The sequence below is a fragment of the Myotis daubentonii genome, chromosome 16 (assembly GCF_963259705.1).
Source record: "Myotis daubentonii chromosome 16, mMyoDau2.1, whole genome shotgun sequence".
Taxonomy (NCBI): Eukaryota; Metazoa; Chordata; class Mammalia; order Chiroptera; family Vespertilionidae; genus Myotis; species Myotis daubentonii.
In genome coordinates, this window is record NC_081855.1 from 28,699,068 (window position 1) to 28,719,423 (window position 20,356).

Genomic DNA, 20,356 nt, shown 5'->3' on the forward strand with positions numbered 1-20,356 from the left:
CCATGTTGAAAGGAAATTTCTCCAGACAAGAGCCTCATCTGTTGATGAGGTTGTATCCAGTTTTGTTTTTCATTTTCTCAAGCTCTTTTCAGATATAGGTTGTAAAACAGATACCCTTCGTTAAGAGATAATTGATATTGAGAAGACTCTCAGACCATCCTCCTCACAAGTAGCCTGAATGGTTAAGAGCACAGGCTCCGGAGCCTGCATTTCATCTCCAATCCTTTGCTGGCTGTGCAACACTGGGCAAGTTACAGAACTCCTCTGAAAAAACTTCACTTCATCTGCAGAATGGAGCTATCTTATAGGGCTCTTTTGAGAATTAAGTAAAACAATGCAGGTAAAGCATTTATCACATTGCTTAACATGTAGTTCATGCTCACATATCATCCTTAACAGATGAATTTTAAAATTTGGAATTCACTTGCTGACTTGCATTATCTTTCCAAGGGGAAGTTGACTAGCATGCCCACCCAAATGATAAACTCTGAAAGGCAAAAATGCATTTACTATAATTTTTTAATTTATTGATATGAGAGAGAGAGACATCAGTTTGTTGTTCCACCCATCCATGCATTCATTGGTTGATTCTTGTATGTGCCCTGACCAGGGATCGAACTTGCAACCTTGGAGTGTCGGGATGATGCTCTACCAGCTGAGCTACCTGGCCAGGGTGCATTTAATATAATTTTTAATCACTGTAGAGACATTAACATTTTTGCTGAGCCCTGGCTGGTGTGGCTCAGTTGGTTGGGCATCATCCCATTCACCCAAGGGTGGCTGCTTTGATTCCAGGTTAGGGTACATGCCCGGGTTCAGTCTCTGTCCCTGGTAGGGAGCATGCAGGAGGCAGTAGATCAATGTTTCACTCTCTCCCTCTCCCTTCCTCCCTCTCTAAAAATCAGCTTAGAAAAAATTTTTCCTGAGTTATAAACCAATCAGTGATTTGCAAACATTTTTAGACCATATCCTCAAAACAATAAATTCCATAGAATGGTAAATTTATAATTTCTGTTCATCTCTGTAAAGAAATCACTACAATTAAATATATTCTAAGAAAATAATTCAAAAGAAGAAATATACATATACCTATACATATTCTATTTATAGCAACATTACACAATAGTTAAAAATGAAATAAAAACATACAGTTAAAGGGGAATAGCTAAATTAGTATGACACAAAGTAATTGGAACTTTTGCAGTCATTGAAACTAATGATGATTAAAGATAAGGAAAATACTTACAAAATAAGCGAAACAAATAGAAATATAAAGCCACACATACAACTCTATAGAAACGAAGCATGTGTTCATCTATGTAACTTTTACCTTCTATACTTTGCAATTTTGAGCTTTTACAAGCATGCACATGTGTTAATTGGGTAATTAAAAACTAATGCATGTTCATAAATATTAGATGAGAATACAAAGAAAGGAAAAATGTGTTAAAGATTATTAACTAATTTTTAGTACAAGCACTAGCCATACTGAACATCTGTGGTTCTTGGTGACACACTGATTTTGACTAAAACTCCCTCTTCTCCTTAATTAGCAGGCCAATGCCTGCTCCACAATAGATGAGATGTCACCTCTCTTGACCCCAACCTCTTGTTTGTCCTGTGTTCCCAGAGCATTCTGTGTCTACCCTTATCATAGCACTTATCTCAGTCCATGGTCATTATCTATTTACTAGTCTGTTCCAGCTAGGGAGCCCCTGGAGGGCAGGGGCCTGTCCTTTCCTCGGCACCTCATCTGTGCTCCCGTCACTCTATGTATTAACTTACTCAGTTTAAGATCTGTGTGGCCAGACTTTCTTAATCTGTTTTCTGTAGATAAGGATCAAAATTTTAGATGTACAATTCTATGAATAACACCTGGGTGCCTTCTCCATAATTTGGATCTTACCAAAAATATCATAGATAGAAAAAGACAGTAACACAGAAAGGGGTCTAGCTGGAAGACTCACCAGTTCTTTTTAATTCATTTCATTTCACTTAATTCATTCCCCCTGACCTGGAATTTCTTACATTTAAGATAAATGGCTGAGGGCAGGGCTCCAGTGGTTCTTGAGCTTGAGGGCAGCATACTTAAAAGTCATTGTAAAATACTGATGTACTAAGCTGAGGATAGAAATGTTCTCCGCTAAATCTGATACTACCTTGTACTGGATTCTGACATGAGTGAGCAGTTGCAAATTCCAAAGATCTAAGAAAAAGTACAAGAGAAAAACTCATTTTGAGAAAATTCTACACACTGGTAAGCTTTGTCCTACAAATTGAGACTTTACCACTACCAATTTGTCAATGGAACCCATGTTCCCCAGGAGCCGCAGCTTGAGAGCCAGTGTGTTCGCATACAATGCCTCCTGTATCAAGGAGACGCCTGCAGTAGTCCCATGCTATTCCTGCCAGGACTTTCGCAATCTCCCGGACCAACAAGAACAATCTGTTTAAAAATTTAAAAAAGCCAAATAGGCCTCCAGAATGTTTACCACAATGCAAAGCACTACTTTAGAAGCTGGTCCAAAGAGTGAACACACCCTTCTTCGCACAGCTACCTCCAGGGTTCCCTCATATTTGATGAGAACGCTGCGGTTGATGGAGTCTGTCACTAGGCACCCCACAGGTTGTAAAAAGAAAGGAGGCAGTAGAACACCAGCATCCTCAGGTGACCCAGCATCCTAGACTGGGAGGCAGGAGCAAGAAAAGGCAGAAGAGAAAAGTACCTCCAGAAATGCATCTTCAAGCAATCTCCCAATATGCAAGCCCCAGGGCATAGATACGAGCACATTTACTAGTAAAGGAGTCAAAGTGCTTCATGTTAATGGTTTCATCAAGCACTTCAGGGGCCAGGTATCTGCAACAGCAAAGGAAACGTGACCACGCGTAGGAAAAGATGACTTCTCTCCTTAAATCAAAGCATTGACTCGGGAGCCCTCAGAATGTGGGTACCACCCCAAAAAAGCCCCTTGGGGACGAGGAACTGATCAATGCTTTTATTGCAAACTCCCATGTTTTGGATTCGAATCTAAATTCTTCAGCATAGCTTTGGGAAGTAGCATAGGCTACTCTTATTTGTACCCCTACTTTTTAACCATCAAGATTGATTTTTAGTATGTTTTGATTTCTTGGCAGAGGTATTTGTACCGTGGATCACAGGGCACTAACAATATGTAATATCTAGTTGCTATTGGGGTCTAGGACTTGATTAAATGTAGCCCCAGTGATGGGCTGAGCTTAAACTTCATTCTGCAGATAATGTGAAAATTATTCTACATAGTCATCAAAGTCCCTCTCACAGTCATCAAAGTCCCTAATTAATACGACTTGATACAAATCAGGGCATCACTTCAAGCCTTACAATTTGGGGCATGGATCACTCATTCATTCAGGTCAAAGGGGAAGGGAAAGAGCAGAACAATTTAGTGAAATTCACTGAGATTCCACCAATCAACAGACCTTCTCTTACTTCCTTCCACACAACAAGGAAGGACACACATGGACCACTCAGTACAGGTAGAGGGCAAAGGCAGAGGCCCAGGGCCTTCCTACTGTTTGGTTCCCACCCTCTGATTTGGGGCAATGTCAATGGTGTCAGTGACTGCATCATGACGGACGGCCAGGCCCAGGTCTGCAATGGCGCACATGCCATTTTTCTTCACTAGGATGTTCTTCGACTTTAAGTCTCGATGAGCAATTCCAGGCTTCCCTGGCAGGGAAAAAAACAGGGACCTTTAAAGAAAGGTAGTAAAAATGTTACAAGCAAGAGTCTACAGGCATACTGAATGTGAGGAAGGTCGTGTGAGTTCGAGTTCCACCAACCCAGTAACCCTGGAAAAGCGACGTAACCCAACTGTAAAGACTAAACCAGTACTGACTTCAGGGACACGTGAGGAGTTAATGAATTAATGTAGGTAAGTGATGAGCTCAGAAGGGCATGTGTATTAGTTAATATTACTATGACTATTACTACTATTCACCTTCCCTGAACTAATACGCTCCAGTATTGACATGCTGAGGAATTCAAAGAAAAACTGCTGTGTTGGCTAGGTTCTTAGAATCAAACAAAATCACCAACCAATTAATAAGGACTGCTGATACCCGGCGGAGGCTAGGAACAGGACCAAACTTTTAATGGCTGGTTTTCTGTCATGGCCAGCAAGTGCATCAGGGAACACACCTTGCCACCGTGACAAGATCCAATTTCCTAAAGAGCTCACATTACAGTCAACAAGCAGGGATGGTCAAGGTCTTTTGCCTCCAGAAAAACCTCCCTAGACTAGGGAAGCCAGGGTCTAATCCACCAAGCAGCCTTTCAGCCAGCTGCCCCCAACAATGAACGTATGAAATTACCTAACTGATGCTCCTGTCACAAGAGTCTTAGTTTCTCTGCACTGGGGAGCTGGGCTCAGGGCCCAGGTCTGGAGGGTGGGCAATCCCAGCCCAACTGTGGAGAGACAGGGGACAGAGGGGCCAATCTCCTCCTCCAAAGTACAGACTGTTCCAGGGACCAGCAGTACCTAGCTCAACCTGGACCGCTTGACATTGCCATACATTTGACGCTTTCTGGGAATAATAACAATAACAATAACAATAATAATAATAATAAATCTTAGCCCTCAAATGTATCCTTAAGTCTCATCATACTTAGGAGAGAGATTGGAAGTTCTTTTTATTTTGCTTTTTTTTTTTTGGGGGGGGGGGGGGAGAATGACAGAGCTGAGGGTTCCTGCCGCTTTAGGGCCCTTGAGAAATTAGAGCAGTCTCTCTCTCTCTCTCTCTCTCTCTCTCTCTCTCTCTCTCTCTCTCTCTCTCTCTCTCTCTCTCCCTAAATTATTGATCCTTGGGAGAAGCCCTGTCCCAGACCAGCCATTGTCCCATGAGCCCAAAAAGCCTACAGTTTTCCTGGTTGGTGCCCTGGTTAACTCTCCTCACAGGCTAGGAAGATAAGGGGACCCTCTTCCTCCAGAACCAAAGATTGGCCTCAGGGGTGGGGACACTTCCAAATGGGCCGGGGAGGAAGCACTGGGCAGCATAGGAGGGAGACCCGTTTGTCTTTCCACCCTATTTTCATAAAATGCAAATTCTCAACAAGCTGTTCATTGTGTGGGGGGAGCCAGGGGCGGGAGGAGGGGGGCGGGAGGCGGAGAGGAGCCCCTCTCCCCCTCTTTCCGGGAACTCTTCCACCTCAGGCCAGAGGAAGAACCCGCAGAGGAGGGGAGACTCAGGGGGCAGGCGAGGCCCGCATCCTTCCAGCCCCGCGGGCACCCTGGGACCCCTCCCACCGCGGTCCGGTCCAGCCAGGTCCGGGGAGCCACCGTGACCTCGCACCCCGCACCTCAGACGCATGGCAAGGGGCTGCAGCCCCAGTTTAGACGTCCAGGGTTCCCTCCGAGGGGTGAGAGCTCCCGGACTCGGCACGCCCGCCCCTTCTTCTCCACCCGGGACCCTCCAGGGGTCAGGGCGAGCGGCGGGACCCCAGCCTGGTCCCCGCTCCAACCGCAGGAGCCGGGCGAGGGCTCCTAGGGGTCTCGAGACACCTGGGCTCCGGGAGGCAGGGCGCAGAGGGTGCCGGCCAGATGGATGAGGAGGAAAAGGGGGTGCTTGGGGGTCAGGAGGGAGAGGAGCGAGACCGGGCGGCTGCGAGACAGAGCGGAATGGAGGGCCCCAAGATCGGGCGGCGTGGAGGTGTGGGCTGCGGGGGCCAGGGGCTGGCACCTTCGGAGAGACTCGCAGGTTCTGGACCTGGCATGGGGGTTGCTGGCTGGGGGACATAGTGGAGGACTGGGGGGACCCTGAGCAGAATGTTGGGGTTCAGCGGCGGGTGTTGGGGTTCAGCGGCGGGTGTTGGGTGTCAGCAGGGGGTGCAGGGGTCAGCAGGCACAGGTGGGGATGCTGCGGGCTTGAGGTCAGGAGGAAGGGACCCTGGGGTGGGGTAGGGGCACCGGAGCGGGGTCCTCAGAGCTGGCGGAGGGAGGACGCACCTTCGGGCGGGGCAGGGTGCCCCCTAAACAGGGCGAGCGCGTGGCACAGCTCGGCGGGGCGGTAGCCCTCCAGCGCCGCGTGCAGCTCGTCCCCCGGGGGCCCAGCGCCGGCGCCGGAGGCCGGGGTTCGGGCCGGGGCGACTTCGGAGGCTGGAGCCCGGGCGGTGGCCGCCCCCTCCTTCTGCCGCAGCTTCCAGTCGGCGGAGGGTCCGCGCTCCGCGCCGCGGCGGACGCGGCCTGTGGGTGCCAGCCCGGCGGGCCAGGCGGGCCAGGCGGGCGGCCGTCGCCTCCCTTTATAGGACCCGCTGGGCGGACCCGGGCTCGGGGGCGGGGACGGCCTCCCGGCGGCCTTGCCCGGGAGCCACAGGCCCCGCCCCTGGGCGGGGTGCTGCCCGGAGCCCCGCCCACAGCGTCCATAGCCCCGCAGGGCTGGGGCGAGTCAGGGGCCTGAGCGCTCAATGGGGGAAACCTAGCCGCCCCCGAGTGGGGTGGGAAGCAGGGCATCCCGGGCAGGTTCCAACGGTTCTGTGAAGGGGCTCGTGGGAGAGATTTGAAAATTTGCGGATGGCCCGCTGGCGTGGCTCAGAGGTTGAGTGTGGACCTATGAACCAGGAGGTCACACACGGTTTGATGCCCGGGTTGTGGGTTCAGTCCCCAGTGCCGGGAAGGGGTGGTGGTGGTGTGTGTGCAGAAGGCACTGTTTAGCGTCCTGGACGGGCTGCTAGAGATAGGGGTCTGACTTGCTACAAGTCTGACTTGCAGAGAGCGGGCCTGGCTTCCTGAGTTGGTTGATGCAACTGCTACTGTTATATCTGGTCTGGCCATTGCCCATTTGTATATTTAGTCTCTTCCCTTCATTGTATTGCCCTGGGTATCCTCCCAAAAGGGTAACAGATTGGGGACCACCAATATCAAGGTGAAGAGTAGAATAGGGTGGAGGAGCCAGCCCTGTATTACCAAACCCAAAGGTTCTACTGAAGATGGATGGCTCTCCCATCTAATCATCTATGCATGGCCCATGAGTGTCTTAAAATACTACCCCCCCAACCCCTGACCCATGGTGCCCTCCACTTACATGTTCAGCTTCATATTCACCCTTCTTTAGTCCCTACCTTCTCCTTCTGAACTCCATCTCAAAATATGAGGTCTTGGTGGACATTTGCAAAAAAGCAAAGAGGTTAAGATGTGAGTGTGCCTGCAGAGCCTTCCTGGGTGAGGTGAGAAGGGAGGGGGTATCCTGGGGCAGGTAATGCTTGTCCTGTGCAGTGGGAAGGCCTCGTTAACTGTGTTGGCTTGCTGAGTGAGAGGACAGCCACGGCCAGGGGCAGGCAGCAAAGTGAGGCGTGAACACGGGATTTGATGCCTCCTCGGGGCCCCGCAGGTCATAGGAATCATACCATTCACCTGGCCTCCCAGGTTGGAGATGGAATTGAAGATGGCATCAAAGCATGTGGACCATCAGCAGCCCTCTCAGGTTACTTACAAAATTCTGTTCCTGTAGATGAAACCCCATAGATTCAAAGCCCACAGATAAAAAAGTCAGTGGCCAGGAATCTGGGAGAGAAGCCACAGAGAGCTGGGTCTGATCTGCCTTTGTTGGGTCTAAGAGAGGTTTCCATGTTTTCCTACTTGTTCTTGACATGAAATTCATGTCCCTGGTGCTGTACAAAGTGTGGGGAGTATAATTGAAAACAAAATCCACGCCTAACCCCCCAAATCTCTCCACAAAGATGGAAAAGTAAGAAACCAGTTATGTTACTGAACAAGCATTAAATCAGAGTGAGAGGAGTATCACAGGCAACCTGCTGAAGGGACTGCAAAGACAAAACAATCTTGCTCTGATGCTGCTACACAAATAAATCGATTACATTAGGTAGGTTTCCTCAAGGTGGAGTCAGGTAACAATTTAGGCCATCGGCTCCCAGGAAACTGGGAGATAGAGTGTTATCTTCCTCAATGATTACATTGCAACGAGGTGGCTCTCAGGTCCTTGAGGAAACGGTCCTGAGTTGTAAGACTGGCAAGTGACTTATACGGCCATGAAAAAGATTTAAGTACATTTGGAAAGGACAAAGAAGGAAATTCTGAAAGAAAAGGGAGAAGTGGGGGAAGCTCTTTTCCTCTTCCTCTCACCTGGGAGAATTAAGCCTCTTATTTTAAAACTAGAAAACTAGAGGCCTGGTGCACAAATTTGTCTCTCAGCCTAGCCTGCGGGGTCCGGATGAAACCAGCTCTCTGACATCCCCCGAGGCGTCCCGGATTGTGAGAGGTTGGAGGCCAGGCTGAGGGACCCCACCAGTGCATGATCAGGGCTGGGGAAGGATGCCGGAGGTTGGCCAGCCGGGGAGGGACCGTGGGAGGGTTCCAGGGTGTGTTCGGCCCATCTTGCTCAGTCCCTACCCAGCAGGACCCCCAGCAGCAAACTAACCTACCAGTTGGAGCGTCTGCCCCCTGGTGGTCAGTGCCCATCATAGCAAGCAGTTGAGCATCCTTAGCATATCATTAGTGTATTATGCTTTGATTGGTTGAACAGCCAACCAGTCGACTGGACACTTAGCATATTAGGCTTTTATTATATAGGATTTATAGTTGTCCTTAGAACAGCCCATCTGATTCAGGACTCAAGGACTTGGGTGGGTTGAGAGGGACTCCAGGGACCTGCAGCCACCAACCCCCAAACTGTGGGCAGTTTCCCTCCCAGATGAGGTTCTGTCTTCCCTCTGCCCCTGCAGCCCACAGCGAGGGAAGAGGGCTCCATATTCCTGGCTAGCCAAGCCCTCTCAGGCAAAGGTGGGGGGGTTTATAAGGGCTTATGTTCCCCTTTGCTTCTCCCCACTCAGCCTTTTATTTATTTATTTAAATATATTTTTATTGATTTCAGAGAGGAAGGGAGAGGGAGAGAGAGACAGAAACATCAACGATGAAAGGGAATCATTGATTGGCTGCCTCCTGCACTCCACCTACTGGGGATTGAGCCCGCAACCTGGGCACGTGCCCTTGGCTGGAATTGAACCAGGACCCTTCAGTCCATAGGCAGACACTCTATCCACTGAGCCAAAACAGCTAAGGCTTCCCAGTCAGTCTTAACCCTGACCAGCCCCCACTCATTCGATGCTCATGTTTTTCTCTCCACCCTGACTCACAAGATAAGGTTTCTATAATGGAAAAAGAGCAAAAATAAGCCTCAGGTGGTGAGTCAGAGTCATTCAACAAAAGTAACGCAAGAAGCCCTGCTCCCAAGGCTGACGCTGGGCTGCAGCAAGAAGCAGAAGAGAGCAGGGACCTGCACACACTTTTCCCCGTTTCTCTGCAAGGAGTCTTTCCAACCTCGTCCTCTCCATCGCTTCCTGGTGGAGTGGGCAGGTTCCTAGTTGCCTTGCCTTGAGAGAGAAGTGTTCATGTTGGGGCAGATGGTGGTGTCACCACAAAAAAGGGGCCAAGTTCTAGGTCTACGTCAGTGAGGGGGAGAGGAAAGAGAGATGGTGTAGGTGACGGGAGTGAAATCCGACTTTCTTCTGGCCCCAGAACTCAGAACCTCAATGAAGGGCGACTGTTGGGGACTGTCCTGGTTTCAGCACTGGAAGCCCATATCCCAGAAAGTCCCTTCGTCCCTGACAATCCGAATAATAGGTCACCCTCGATGTGGTACTTGCATGAAGAAGTTCAGGGTTTTCAGACACCTTGGGAACGTCATGGATAGAGGAATGAACCAGTTAAAAAATCTCTGAGGACAGGTTGACCTCTTGTTTGATACGTGTGTGCTTGAATGTGTGGGTTCATAAAAGCACTTGGTTGATGAGGGAGGCAGAAGAGAGCATGGCATGGCTTTTGCTGTTTTCTCTGATGTTTATTATCTCTCATCAATGCTTGAATTTCTTAAGCTATTGGCTGCTTCAGTTCATCTTGAAAGAACATCTCCAGAGTGCTTACATGTGAAATTCAGCATAAGTGAAGCGCATAACTCTATAAGAACTCATGAAAAACAACAACACCCCCCCTCATTTTATTTAGAAATAGACTTCCAGAAAAGATGCAAGAAATAGAACAGCACAAAGTTCACCTTTATCTAGGTTACCTACTATGAAAATGTTACCCCATTTGTTTATGTTTTATTTTAAAATTTATTACTGTTAATTTTAAATTATAGTTGACATTCAATATTATATTAGTTTCAGGTGTACAGCATAGTTAGATATTTATATAACTTAAAAGGTGATTCCCCTGATAAGTCTAGTACCCATCTGGCACCATACATAGCTATGACAGTAGTATTTACTATATTCCCTGTTCTGTACTTGACATCCCCATGACTGTTTTGTAATTACCAATTTGTACTTCTTAATCCTTCACCTTTTTCACCCAGCCCCCTAACCCCTTCCCATATGGAAACCCCATTTGCTTTATAATTTGTTTTCTCTTTCTCTTTTTCACACACACACACACACACACACACACAATTTTTTTTCTGAACTCTTCAGCACTAGTTTGCATACATCATGCCCCTTTATTCTGCCCCTTTATTCTGAAACAGTTCAATGCTAAGAATAGGAATATTCTCTTACATGTCAACTTCAGTAATTTAACATCAATACAATATTTTATCTAATCTACCATATTCCAATTTTGTCAATTGACTTGATAATGTTATTTATAGCATTTCTCTTTCTTCCTCTAGTATAGGAACACATGTAGGTTCAATTATTTCATTTAGTTGTCACATCTCTTTAGTCTCCTTTCATCTAGAATATTTTGCAGCCTTTCTTTGTCATTTGTGACACTTTTGAAGGTACAATCCTGTTTTTGTGTTTAATAGAAAGTTCCTCATTTCAGGGGTTTTCTGATGTTTCTTCATGGTTAGATTACGCATCCCAGCTTGAATACTAAGTGATACTGTGTCCCTCTCCAGGGATCACATCTGGAGGCACCTGATATCTATCTGCCCCTCATGGATGATGTGAGTTGACTATCCAGTCAAGAGGTTGTCTGATCTCTCATATGCACACATTCTTATATATATGTATATATTTAATTTATTTAAGAGAGATAGGGAGAGGGAGAGAATCATTGATTGGCTGCTTCCTGCATGCGTCCTACTGGAGGTTTGAGCTCGAAACCTGGGCATGTGCCCTGACTGAGAATCGAACTGTGACCTTCTGACCCGATTAAGTCCGGTTTGGTGATTTTGTAGGAGGAACCACAGGACTCAGTATATAGTTGTACTTATGGCTAAGAGTTGTTACAGGGAAAGGATACAGAGCAAAACCGGCCAGGGGCAAAGTCCAGAGGAAACCAGGCGCAGGCTTCAACAGTCCTCTCCTAGTGGAATCACCGGACACGTGTAACTCCTCCAATGCGATGTGACAGCATATGGTAAGTGTTTTCTAGTGAAACTCATTAGAGACTCAGTGCCAACGTTTTTATTGGGGTTGATCATATGTAGAGACCCTCTGCCCAGCATGTTCTAAAATTCTAGGCTCCCAGGAGTAAAGGCAGGTGCTCAGCGTAGACCACATTGTACCCATGGTTTAGGCACAGTGCGCCACCCTGGTCACTTAGAGGAAGTTTCAGATCAGTGTAGGGGACTGTGTACCAGTCAGGTTCCCAGACACCATCTTAGGACCCCCCTTGCCAGCAGTGGGCCTTTCTAAGGAGAGCAGCCTCAGGCGTCTGTTAACTCTTTTCTGCCCAGTCTCAGAGCTCAGCTGACAGGTCACCGCATCTCTGTGAAGTTTCTTTCCCCTTAAGCAGAATCAGTTTCCTCACTCATTTAATGGTTATTTGCTCTAGGCACTAGGTATACAGATGGCATAGAACTTTGAATGGCGGTCTTGCCTTGTGCTGCTGTTATGTGTATACTACCAGGTGGAAAGCACTTCACAGACTGTTATTTTTATCTTTCATTCAGCAGAGTCTGGCATGCTTCATCAGCTTTGTATAATAGTGTATAGTTTACAAAGATTTACAGAGAATTCTACAAAGAATCTTGAGTCAAATAACAATTCCGAGAGGATTAACTTACTCAACGTCACAGCTGGTGAAGGGCAGAACTGTGCCTCTAGATTCCATATTTTTTTCTAGCACTTTGGTTGTTTCTTGACTGAATTCCTCGGAGTCTTAGAATGCGTACAGGACTTCAGATGGCACATAGGTCAAGAAGGAGGCCCAGCTCCCACCTGTATCACATAGAGCACCTTTACTGTTACCTCGTACATACTGGCATTCTGTGTAACACTTTCTTTGAGGAGGAAAGGATTCTGCTAGAATAAAATGTTTGAAAAAATACAGCATTGTTTTATTGCCTCTGTTGAATAAATCATTTGGTAAATGAGAAGGTTCTAATTCAAGCCAGCTTTAAAATCTCCACTCCTCCAATGGGAGTGGTGGACTAGGACATATTAATCATTGATCATTTCAGTGGTAGTAAATTGTTTTATAAAACCAGGGGGCCTACCTCATGTGGATATAATATATTCTGCAAGATGCCTAGTAAGTTCTGCCTAGTTTGCTTCAGTGATCATAAGAGCATTTATGGTGTTTTATTGTGGTAAAATCACACAAGGAATTCATTAGGAACAGCCAAATCCCATTTTTTAAATGTTAGTCAACCATAATGTCTAATGGAAAGAAGCCAGGCATAGCAACTTCAGAATATCTCAGGGAAACAATGTTAGCATCGTTAAATGCATTCTCATAACGATCCAAACAGTTCTGTTATCCCAGTAAAGCACAGTGAATATAAATCTAAAGCATTGTGCCATTAAGAGACCGGGAATTTAAATTGTTATTATATCTGTAATCTTGGCTGTAGTAGAAAGTTGGAGAACTTCTTATCTATTAAATTAAGGATGAGTGAGCTTTACTTGTTGAATTTTGATATCTGGGCCCTTAAATGTAATGACAGAAGTGTGTTTGGAGATAAAGAGAACTTTCTAAAGTAAAGCAGTTTGGTTTTAATTAATTGTTCAATTATATCTTTGAATAAAGGTAACCATAGAGGTTAGACCACAGCCACATTCTAACCAGGTAGGGCAGTGGTCGGCAAACTGTGGCTCGCGAGCCACATGCGGCTCTTTGGCCCCTTGAGTGTGGCTCTTCCACAAAATACCAACTTCTGCGCATGGGCCACGAAGTTTCAATCGCACTGTACATGCACGCCCGCACATAGTATTTTGTGGAAGAGCCACACTCAAGGGGCCAAAGAGCCGCATGTGGCTCGCGAGCCACAGTTTGCCGACCACTGATGGGCCATAGATCTGAGGAAAGATGTGCTAATGCAGTGAGAGATTACAATGGGGACTTTGCACATAGAAATTGCAAAAGGCAAAGAATGTGTTGCATAGTTGAAAAGGAAAAGCGAGAAAATAAAATTACATGCTATTGGAATACATGGCATGACTTTGCCGAGGCTTCCGTTATGTAAAATCAGACGCTTCATAATGTTTAAATTAGGTATTCCCTGTGACAGAGTTTCGTATTCTTTACTGTGGTCATTAAGTTCGATCATCAACAGGTATTTCTATTGACTTCGTTTATTCATTTATTTGGCAAGCATTTGAATCTCCCAGATGCTCGATGCATCTTTAAAAACATCAAGAAAACGCTGTTTTCTCTTCCCTCCTTTCCCTCTCAAATTTGAAAATCAAATTATAATTTTGGAATATTTTGCTACATTAATGTGTATTACCGTCAAAATGAGTTTTTTGTTCCAGCTAAAAGATGGAGTGAAGATTAAAATGTAAGACAGTTGAGTTCCCAGTTGTTGAAATGTAAAGTTTTTAATTATTTCCTGCAGGTTCACCTTCCTTCCTGTACAGTATTTTCAAACTTCCTTGTCTTTAAGCAGAAGAATATTTCTCTTGTGCATACCATGGCTTTTTCTCCAAGAAGTGGATATGTCGCTTTGGGGAATGAAAAGGGCAGGGCCCTACTGTATAGGTTAGTATCTATGTGTACAAGTCAGAAATATCTATAATCTTCCTTTGAAAGTGTAAAGAGATGCTAAATAAATCTGTAATTTTTAATCAGTTACAATAAGTTATTAATTAATAAATTGTAGAGTGTAGAGCTTGACATCTCATCTCTATTATCTAACAAAAGGTGCATTTTTCTACCATAAAACCATAAAATGGCACTAGCAGAAAGGTTCACCTGGGGATTTTTTAATTTTATTTTTGAGTAAGCTGTATTTTGAGAATGCCAAATCGAGGAAAAGTAGCCACTTTAATAATATTGCCATTGTCTTGTGCTTTATGTTGATTTCACAATTTGCTATGTACTTCATTAGATTTAAATTAAAAAAAAAAGTTTTCTTTTCCTGCAGCTGTAAGCTACAAATAAGGACGTTAACCACAAAGATATCCAAAAGTTATGCTCCGTCCAGGGTCTTTTCTGCACTCAGTACACTTGGCAATAGAGCAGGAACAAGTGAAATCTAATTGCATTGTTGCCAGGAGATTTAGGTGACAGGTGGCTCTTCAGGGAGAACCCAAGAGCTGGAAACCTGCGACTTAAATCACAGCCCCGCCGCCTTGCTCCCTTGTGTTGGTAGTGGGTGCTGCACAGAAGCCCGTGTTTATGTTTATATGCTTTGGGGAAGGTCTGTTTTCGAAATAAAATGAAATCTGGAGTGAAGAAAAGGAGGCATGTAAATTGATTTTGAGGATATAACTGTGAAAAGCGAATATAGCAAACAATAATATGGCTTCAAGTTCAACTTACTTTGAAAGGAAAATGGGTTATACCTGGAAAATTGATATAGTCCATCATTCTCATTTCAGGTCATTTTTGGTGATTCTTTCCGTTTGGATTATATAAAAGAATACAGAGTCTTGTTGCACGTAGACATTCTCTTCCAAAGCTTTGGTCTATTATAACAGAAGTTTGCTTTTCTTTAAGTAAGCCCCACAGGCCATTAGTGTTTTCACCAGAGCATTGCTCTCTAGTAAGAGTATCTAACAAGTAGGTTGGACTGACAATATTTCTATGGGGTATGGCTGGTCAGGTATTTCTTAGACCCCAGTTTGATGCTTTGGGACAAGCTTAAGACTTTTATCTAAAATCTGAGGTATTAGCATTAGACTCCTTCAGAATGTCCGATTGAGAAGTCTTAACCTAGCTGCCTGGTGAGAATGATTGTGACTATACTCCCCCCCGCCCCCCCCCCCCCTTAAAATATCCCTAAGTGTCCTTCTGTGATCTGATTGACAATACTTTGGGTTATCACAGAGTTGTTTAGATGATTTGCCTTATACTTTTTCAGGCTGCACCGTTACTCAGACTTCTAAAGAGAGCATTTGAAGTAAGAAAATCCTTTAAATTGCTTCTCCAGGTTTTAAGGTTACACCCATTGCTGTCAGTGGCAGAGGGACCACGTTAGCTGATCTTTGTTTCTTTGCTCCTGTGTTGCTATATATTCATTTAGGGGAGTGGGATGGAAGGTAGACCAGGAAGAGCCTGGTTGGACTTGAATCTTCCTTGGGAATTTCTTTTTTTAAAAAATATATCTTTGTTGATTTCATAGAAACATCAATGATGAGAATCATTGATCAGCTGCCTTCTGCATGCCCCACACTGGGGATTGAGCCTAAAACCCAGGTATGTGTCTTGACTGGGAATTGAACCTTGATCTCGATTCATAGGTTGATGCTCAACCCCTGAGCCACACTGGCAAAGCATCTTTGGGAATTTCTTATCCCAAATCACAACAATCTGGTTCTTTTCTTCTGAGGTCAGCTCTCTAATGTTGTAATTACTGAACATTTGATCTGCAAAGGAGAATAGACTGAACAGTGAGAGATAAGTATCTTCAGATAAAATGAAAGCTTCCCTCAGCTTCAAATCCTCTTATTTTATACTATACTAGAGGCCCAGTGCACGGATTTGTGCACTGGTGGGGTCCCTCGGCCTGGTCTGCACAGGCTAGGTCAAGGGACCCCACTGGCGCATGAATCTGTGGCCTCTAGTATGCATATAAGATCTTTGGTTAATCGCTTCCCACCCTCCTCCTTTCCCCCTTCCCTCTGAGATTCATTAGTCTGTTCCATGTTTTTATGCCTGTGTGTTGAGCGTCTGTCCCCTGGTGGTCAATGCATGTCATAGCTACCAGTTGAACGGTTGCTTAGGCTGTTAGTAGTATATATATATATATATTATTTATTTATTTTTTCCTTGAGAGATTATTAAGTGCTTGCCCTGTAGCTAGTTAATAATGGATTGTCAAAGGCCTAGTTAATGATGTTTGGTCATTAGTTTTGCTGCCCAGAATTTAAGTAGGACATGCTGCTTCTCCCATGGCTTGACCTTTGAAATGAGACATGGTGGTAATTCTGAGGCTGAGCTTTGCAGTGGGCCTATTCATTGCAATTGATTGATTTGATCTTAGAGATTCATACATGTTGAGGAGAGATTGGCAGTGCATATAGATTTAAATAGAGGAAAGAACTTTTGAAAGTTGAATAATATTGAGCAAAATATTAGTCGGGGGGCAGAGGAGGGGGAAGCACTCCAGCTATCTTGCCACTGAAAATTATATTGTCAGTACATGTTGTTTCTTTGTTTTTCACATGTTTGTTGATGACCAGCAGTTATAAATCAGGTGTGTGATTTCTTCTGTTCTTTCCTCAGATTCAGTTGAGTCACAAGAGAAGCCCATCCTGATAGATCTGAGAAACTTTCCAGAATGTGTGCTAATGTATGGATCATGATTTTTGAGCCAGCTGTGCATATGTAATAGAAATGTATAATAAACACATGGCAACTTTTGTTTGAAAATAAATGTATGTGGTAGAGCAGGGGCAGGCTAGAAGGGGTCAATGAAGGGGAAAAAGGGGACATATGTAATACTTTCAACAATAAAGATTTAAAAAATGTATGTGGTTCTTCCCTCCCCATCTGCGCACAGACGCACTAACTTGGATGCACTGCTTTTAGGACGAAACCTGAGAAATTGGAAACACCTGTCTGCAGCCAGAAGCCACATAGGTGGGTGTTCTCCTATTTCACACTTAGCCCTGATTAGTAGGTCCTCCTTTCCCAGCGTAGGTATCTCCATGTTTCAGGGTAACAACTGACAGGCTCTGATCGGCTTGACATGAGAGCGATGAGATCTCATAGAATGAATTTCGAACTTCCAAGTGGTCCTGGAAAAGAGATTGTTGAATGAAAAACCTTTTCTGGATTTAGCACTTCAAGTGGTTGAGATTGTTCACGGGAGAGGAGGCACATGGAAACCTGTTACACTTGTCCTACTAATTATTAGCCACTCCTCTTCCTGGAAATAGTCACTACCCTGACTAAATTTTTCCTTTAAGTTCCACTCTCCTTCCTGGAAATATTCCTTACCAAGACTTAAATGTTTCCTTTGAGTTCCAAGGTTGGCAATTGACTCCATAATCCCTGGTAATAGAGCTTTGCTTTAGACTAGTCCCTACATTTCTTAGGAAAAACTGACACGATACCATGTATTTATGAAGTATTGGTTGTGAGAAGTATCAAGCAGGTCTAAGAGCTTTCAACCCGCCTCCTTGCTAAAACATGGAAAAGTCAGGGGAGAGGAGGAAGTTTTTCCAGGGACAAAAACCGGCTCTACGCAGGGAAGTAATACATCCCACGTAACTAATTCAAACAGGTGAGTGGCGGGTATCTTCAGTGTCTTCAAGGCCTCTTCAGTCTGTAGAGTATCCCAGTAGGTGCGGATTGTGTTAACATATCCAAGCATCTTTCTAAAAGGAAATTTTCTGTTGAGATGGGCTCTTGCTGCACAATTGTGGAGACCCTTTCTCTTGTAGCAACATTTTCCAAAGTAGACACTAATCCTAAACCTTTCAGATTCCCGACTCCTGTTGGCTTGTTAGTGTTATTTCACTCTTGAGTTGCTAGAGGGCAGCATTGGATTATGAAGTGACTGAAGGAAGGCTTTTCGTAGATTTTTTTACCACTTTGTCTTTAGCTTCTGCCAAACCATTGTTTGTTTCAGAAATGGACACCAAGCCTTGTATGTGCTTATTCTGTATATGGTTTTCAGAGGCTGAAAGATTTACAGGAAGTTATTCTAGAGAGAACGATGGAAGCAGAGTTTAAGTTTTAACTCGAACATCTCTGGGTCATTTTTATACTCTCCTAGGGGCAGAGCCAAGAATCCCCAGTTCAATCTCCTGGATAGATAAATGTGCTGTTTGCTCTACAGACAGAGATGTTACCAATCCTGTGTCTTGTCTTTTAGTGTTTTTTGTTTTTTTTTTCCACTCTCTGGGGGAGTGGGGAATTTGAGTCAGGTTCTTATTGCTTTTCTTTGTAACCAGTGCTCAGTTAACTCTTCAAAGAGATGAGAACCACAATCATGAACTCCTTTACACAATTCTCCTTTGGCAGTTGCTAAGTTAACACGAATGTAGCTCATATCTGTGTGTGTGTGTGTGTGTGTGTGTGTGTGAGAAAGAGAGAGAGAGAGAGAGAGAGAGAGAGAGAGAGAGAGAGAGAGACCGTCTTGAGCTGTGAGGTGATATTTTGCCATCCAGAGCCACACAGGCTATACTTGGGTTTATTTGGATAATGAATTGGCAAGTTGAAGTTGGGTGTATCCCACCATTTCTCCTCCCATTCCCATAAATATTCATTAAGCTAAAGGATTATTAGTCTGTGGACTTTCTTTGAACAAATTGCAGGTGAGACGCCTCTTGCCTTCCTGCGTGTGTGTTCCTGGTGAGGATACATAAGCCTTTCTAAGCCTGCACGGGGTGAGGTGGCCTGCTGTAGGGTTTGTGACCAGCATTTTTACACTTGAGCTTGGGGATGGGGTGGAGGCAGGCAAATGCCTGTGAAAATGAAGTGCTTCCTTACACCTGCAGTCAGCCCTTAAGCTACTGGGGATGTCACTTGAATTGATTTCCAAATTCATCCCACACAACAAAAAGCATTGTCTGTCCTGTTACTCTTACCTGGAGGAAGTGGGGGCTGGGGTCAGAGGGGTGGGGAGGAGGGAGAATGTGGGGTTGGGACAGCATTTCTGAGCCCCTGGTGATATCACTTGTGCTGACATCATGATATACGCATCTCAGGAAATTCTCATTGTTCTTTTCCCCTTTTTATAGGGAAGTAAATCGAAGTTCAGAGAGGTTAAACATCCCAACCTTAAAGTCATCATCCTTATGAAGATGAGTGGTCCTCAAAGAAGGGTGTGTATACTCTTTTTAACTTTATTTTTTAATTGCAGTTTACATTGCGTCATTTTGTATTAGTTTTAGGTGTATGGCGTAGTGGTTAGTTAGCCATATACTTTACAAAGTGAGCCATGTGACCGTTCCCTGAGAAGCCCGCTGCTCTTCTCCCCCGCGCCTTTGTTTTTCTGGTGCTTCCTCCTTGCCTTGCTTTTCGTGCCTCTCAAACTCTGCACATCTAGCAAGCCTGAGATGGACTTCTGTGATAGGGCTGGTACCCTTTGTCGCATTGTTTGCTTATGCTGTCTTTCCATGTAAGATTTGAAGTCGTTTTCCAAAACACAGTAAAAAGGGAAAATACACGTGAACCAGGTCCTGGGGAAAACGGGAAATTAGAACCCAGATACGTAGGCCATATACATGGTTGCTGAAGTTCAGCTGCATATTCCCCTCCCGCCCATCCCCCCCCTCCCCCCACCCCACCATTTTTGGCCTCAGCAATATCAAATATAGTATTTGGAAAAGGTACTTTTTAGAAAGTGAAAGTCCTCTTTTCCTTCCTTCTCCATGGGACCTCTAGTAGCAATTTGATGCATATCTTGCTAGTATTTTTTTTCTCTCCCATTGTTGTTGAGTCAATTATGTGTTCAGATGCAAGAAACAGAACCTGAAGAATAGTGACTTAAATCATAAGGACATTTTTTGCTTAAGAAGCCTAGAGGTGGCTCTAGAGGCTGGGACTCTAGGGCTCTCGCTCGCTCTCTCCCCTCGCTCGCTCCCCTCACTCTCCCGCCCCGCCGCACTCTCCCGCCCCGCTTCACTCTCCCGCTCCCCCTTCTCACTCTCCCGGGCCCCCTTTCACTCTCCTGCCCCCCTCTCACTCTCTTGCTCCCTCTTATTCCCTCTCACCCCAAGCCAGGCAGCGCTCTCCTCACCCTGCTCCCGGACAACTCCCAACGGCTCCTTAACGGTCCCGCGGGAAGCTCCGTGCCGCAGCGCTCTTACCGGAAGTGACTGAAGAGATACTTTTCATAGCTCCAGATTCTGAAGCCCCCAGGTCCGCAGGACTTGGGGGGTGTGGGGGAGGGGAAAAGGGGTGAGAGCTTTGGACCCGGCGGAGGGGGCGGGCCTTGGGACACCTTCGGAGCTACTGATTGGAGCGTTGTGAGCGCAAGGCCAGCGCGGGGCGGGGGGGGGGGGGGGGGGGAGTAAGGTGGT

General features: G+C 45.4%; 1 protein-coding gene across 1 annotated transcript; it reads right to left on the minus strand.

Moving 5' to 3' along the window:
* Nucleotides 1-507: 507 nt before the first annotated feature.
* LOC132219295 (anti-Muellerian hormone type-2 receptor-like) lies at nt 508-7,043 on the minus strand. Its single transcript, XM_059671666.1, has 4 exons — nt 7,040-7,043; nt 5,985-6,413; nt 3,553-3,709; nt 508-2,857 (listed from the first exon to the last, which is right to left on the minus strand). Exons 1-4 carry the CDS (start codon nt 7,041-7,043, stop codon nt 2,743-2,745), a joined length of 705 nt encoding a protein of 234 aa, XP_059527649.1. The 3' UTR covers nt 508-2,742.
* Between the last annotated feature and the right edge of the window lie 13,313 nt (nt 7,044-20,356).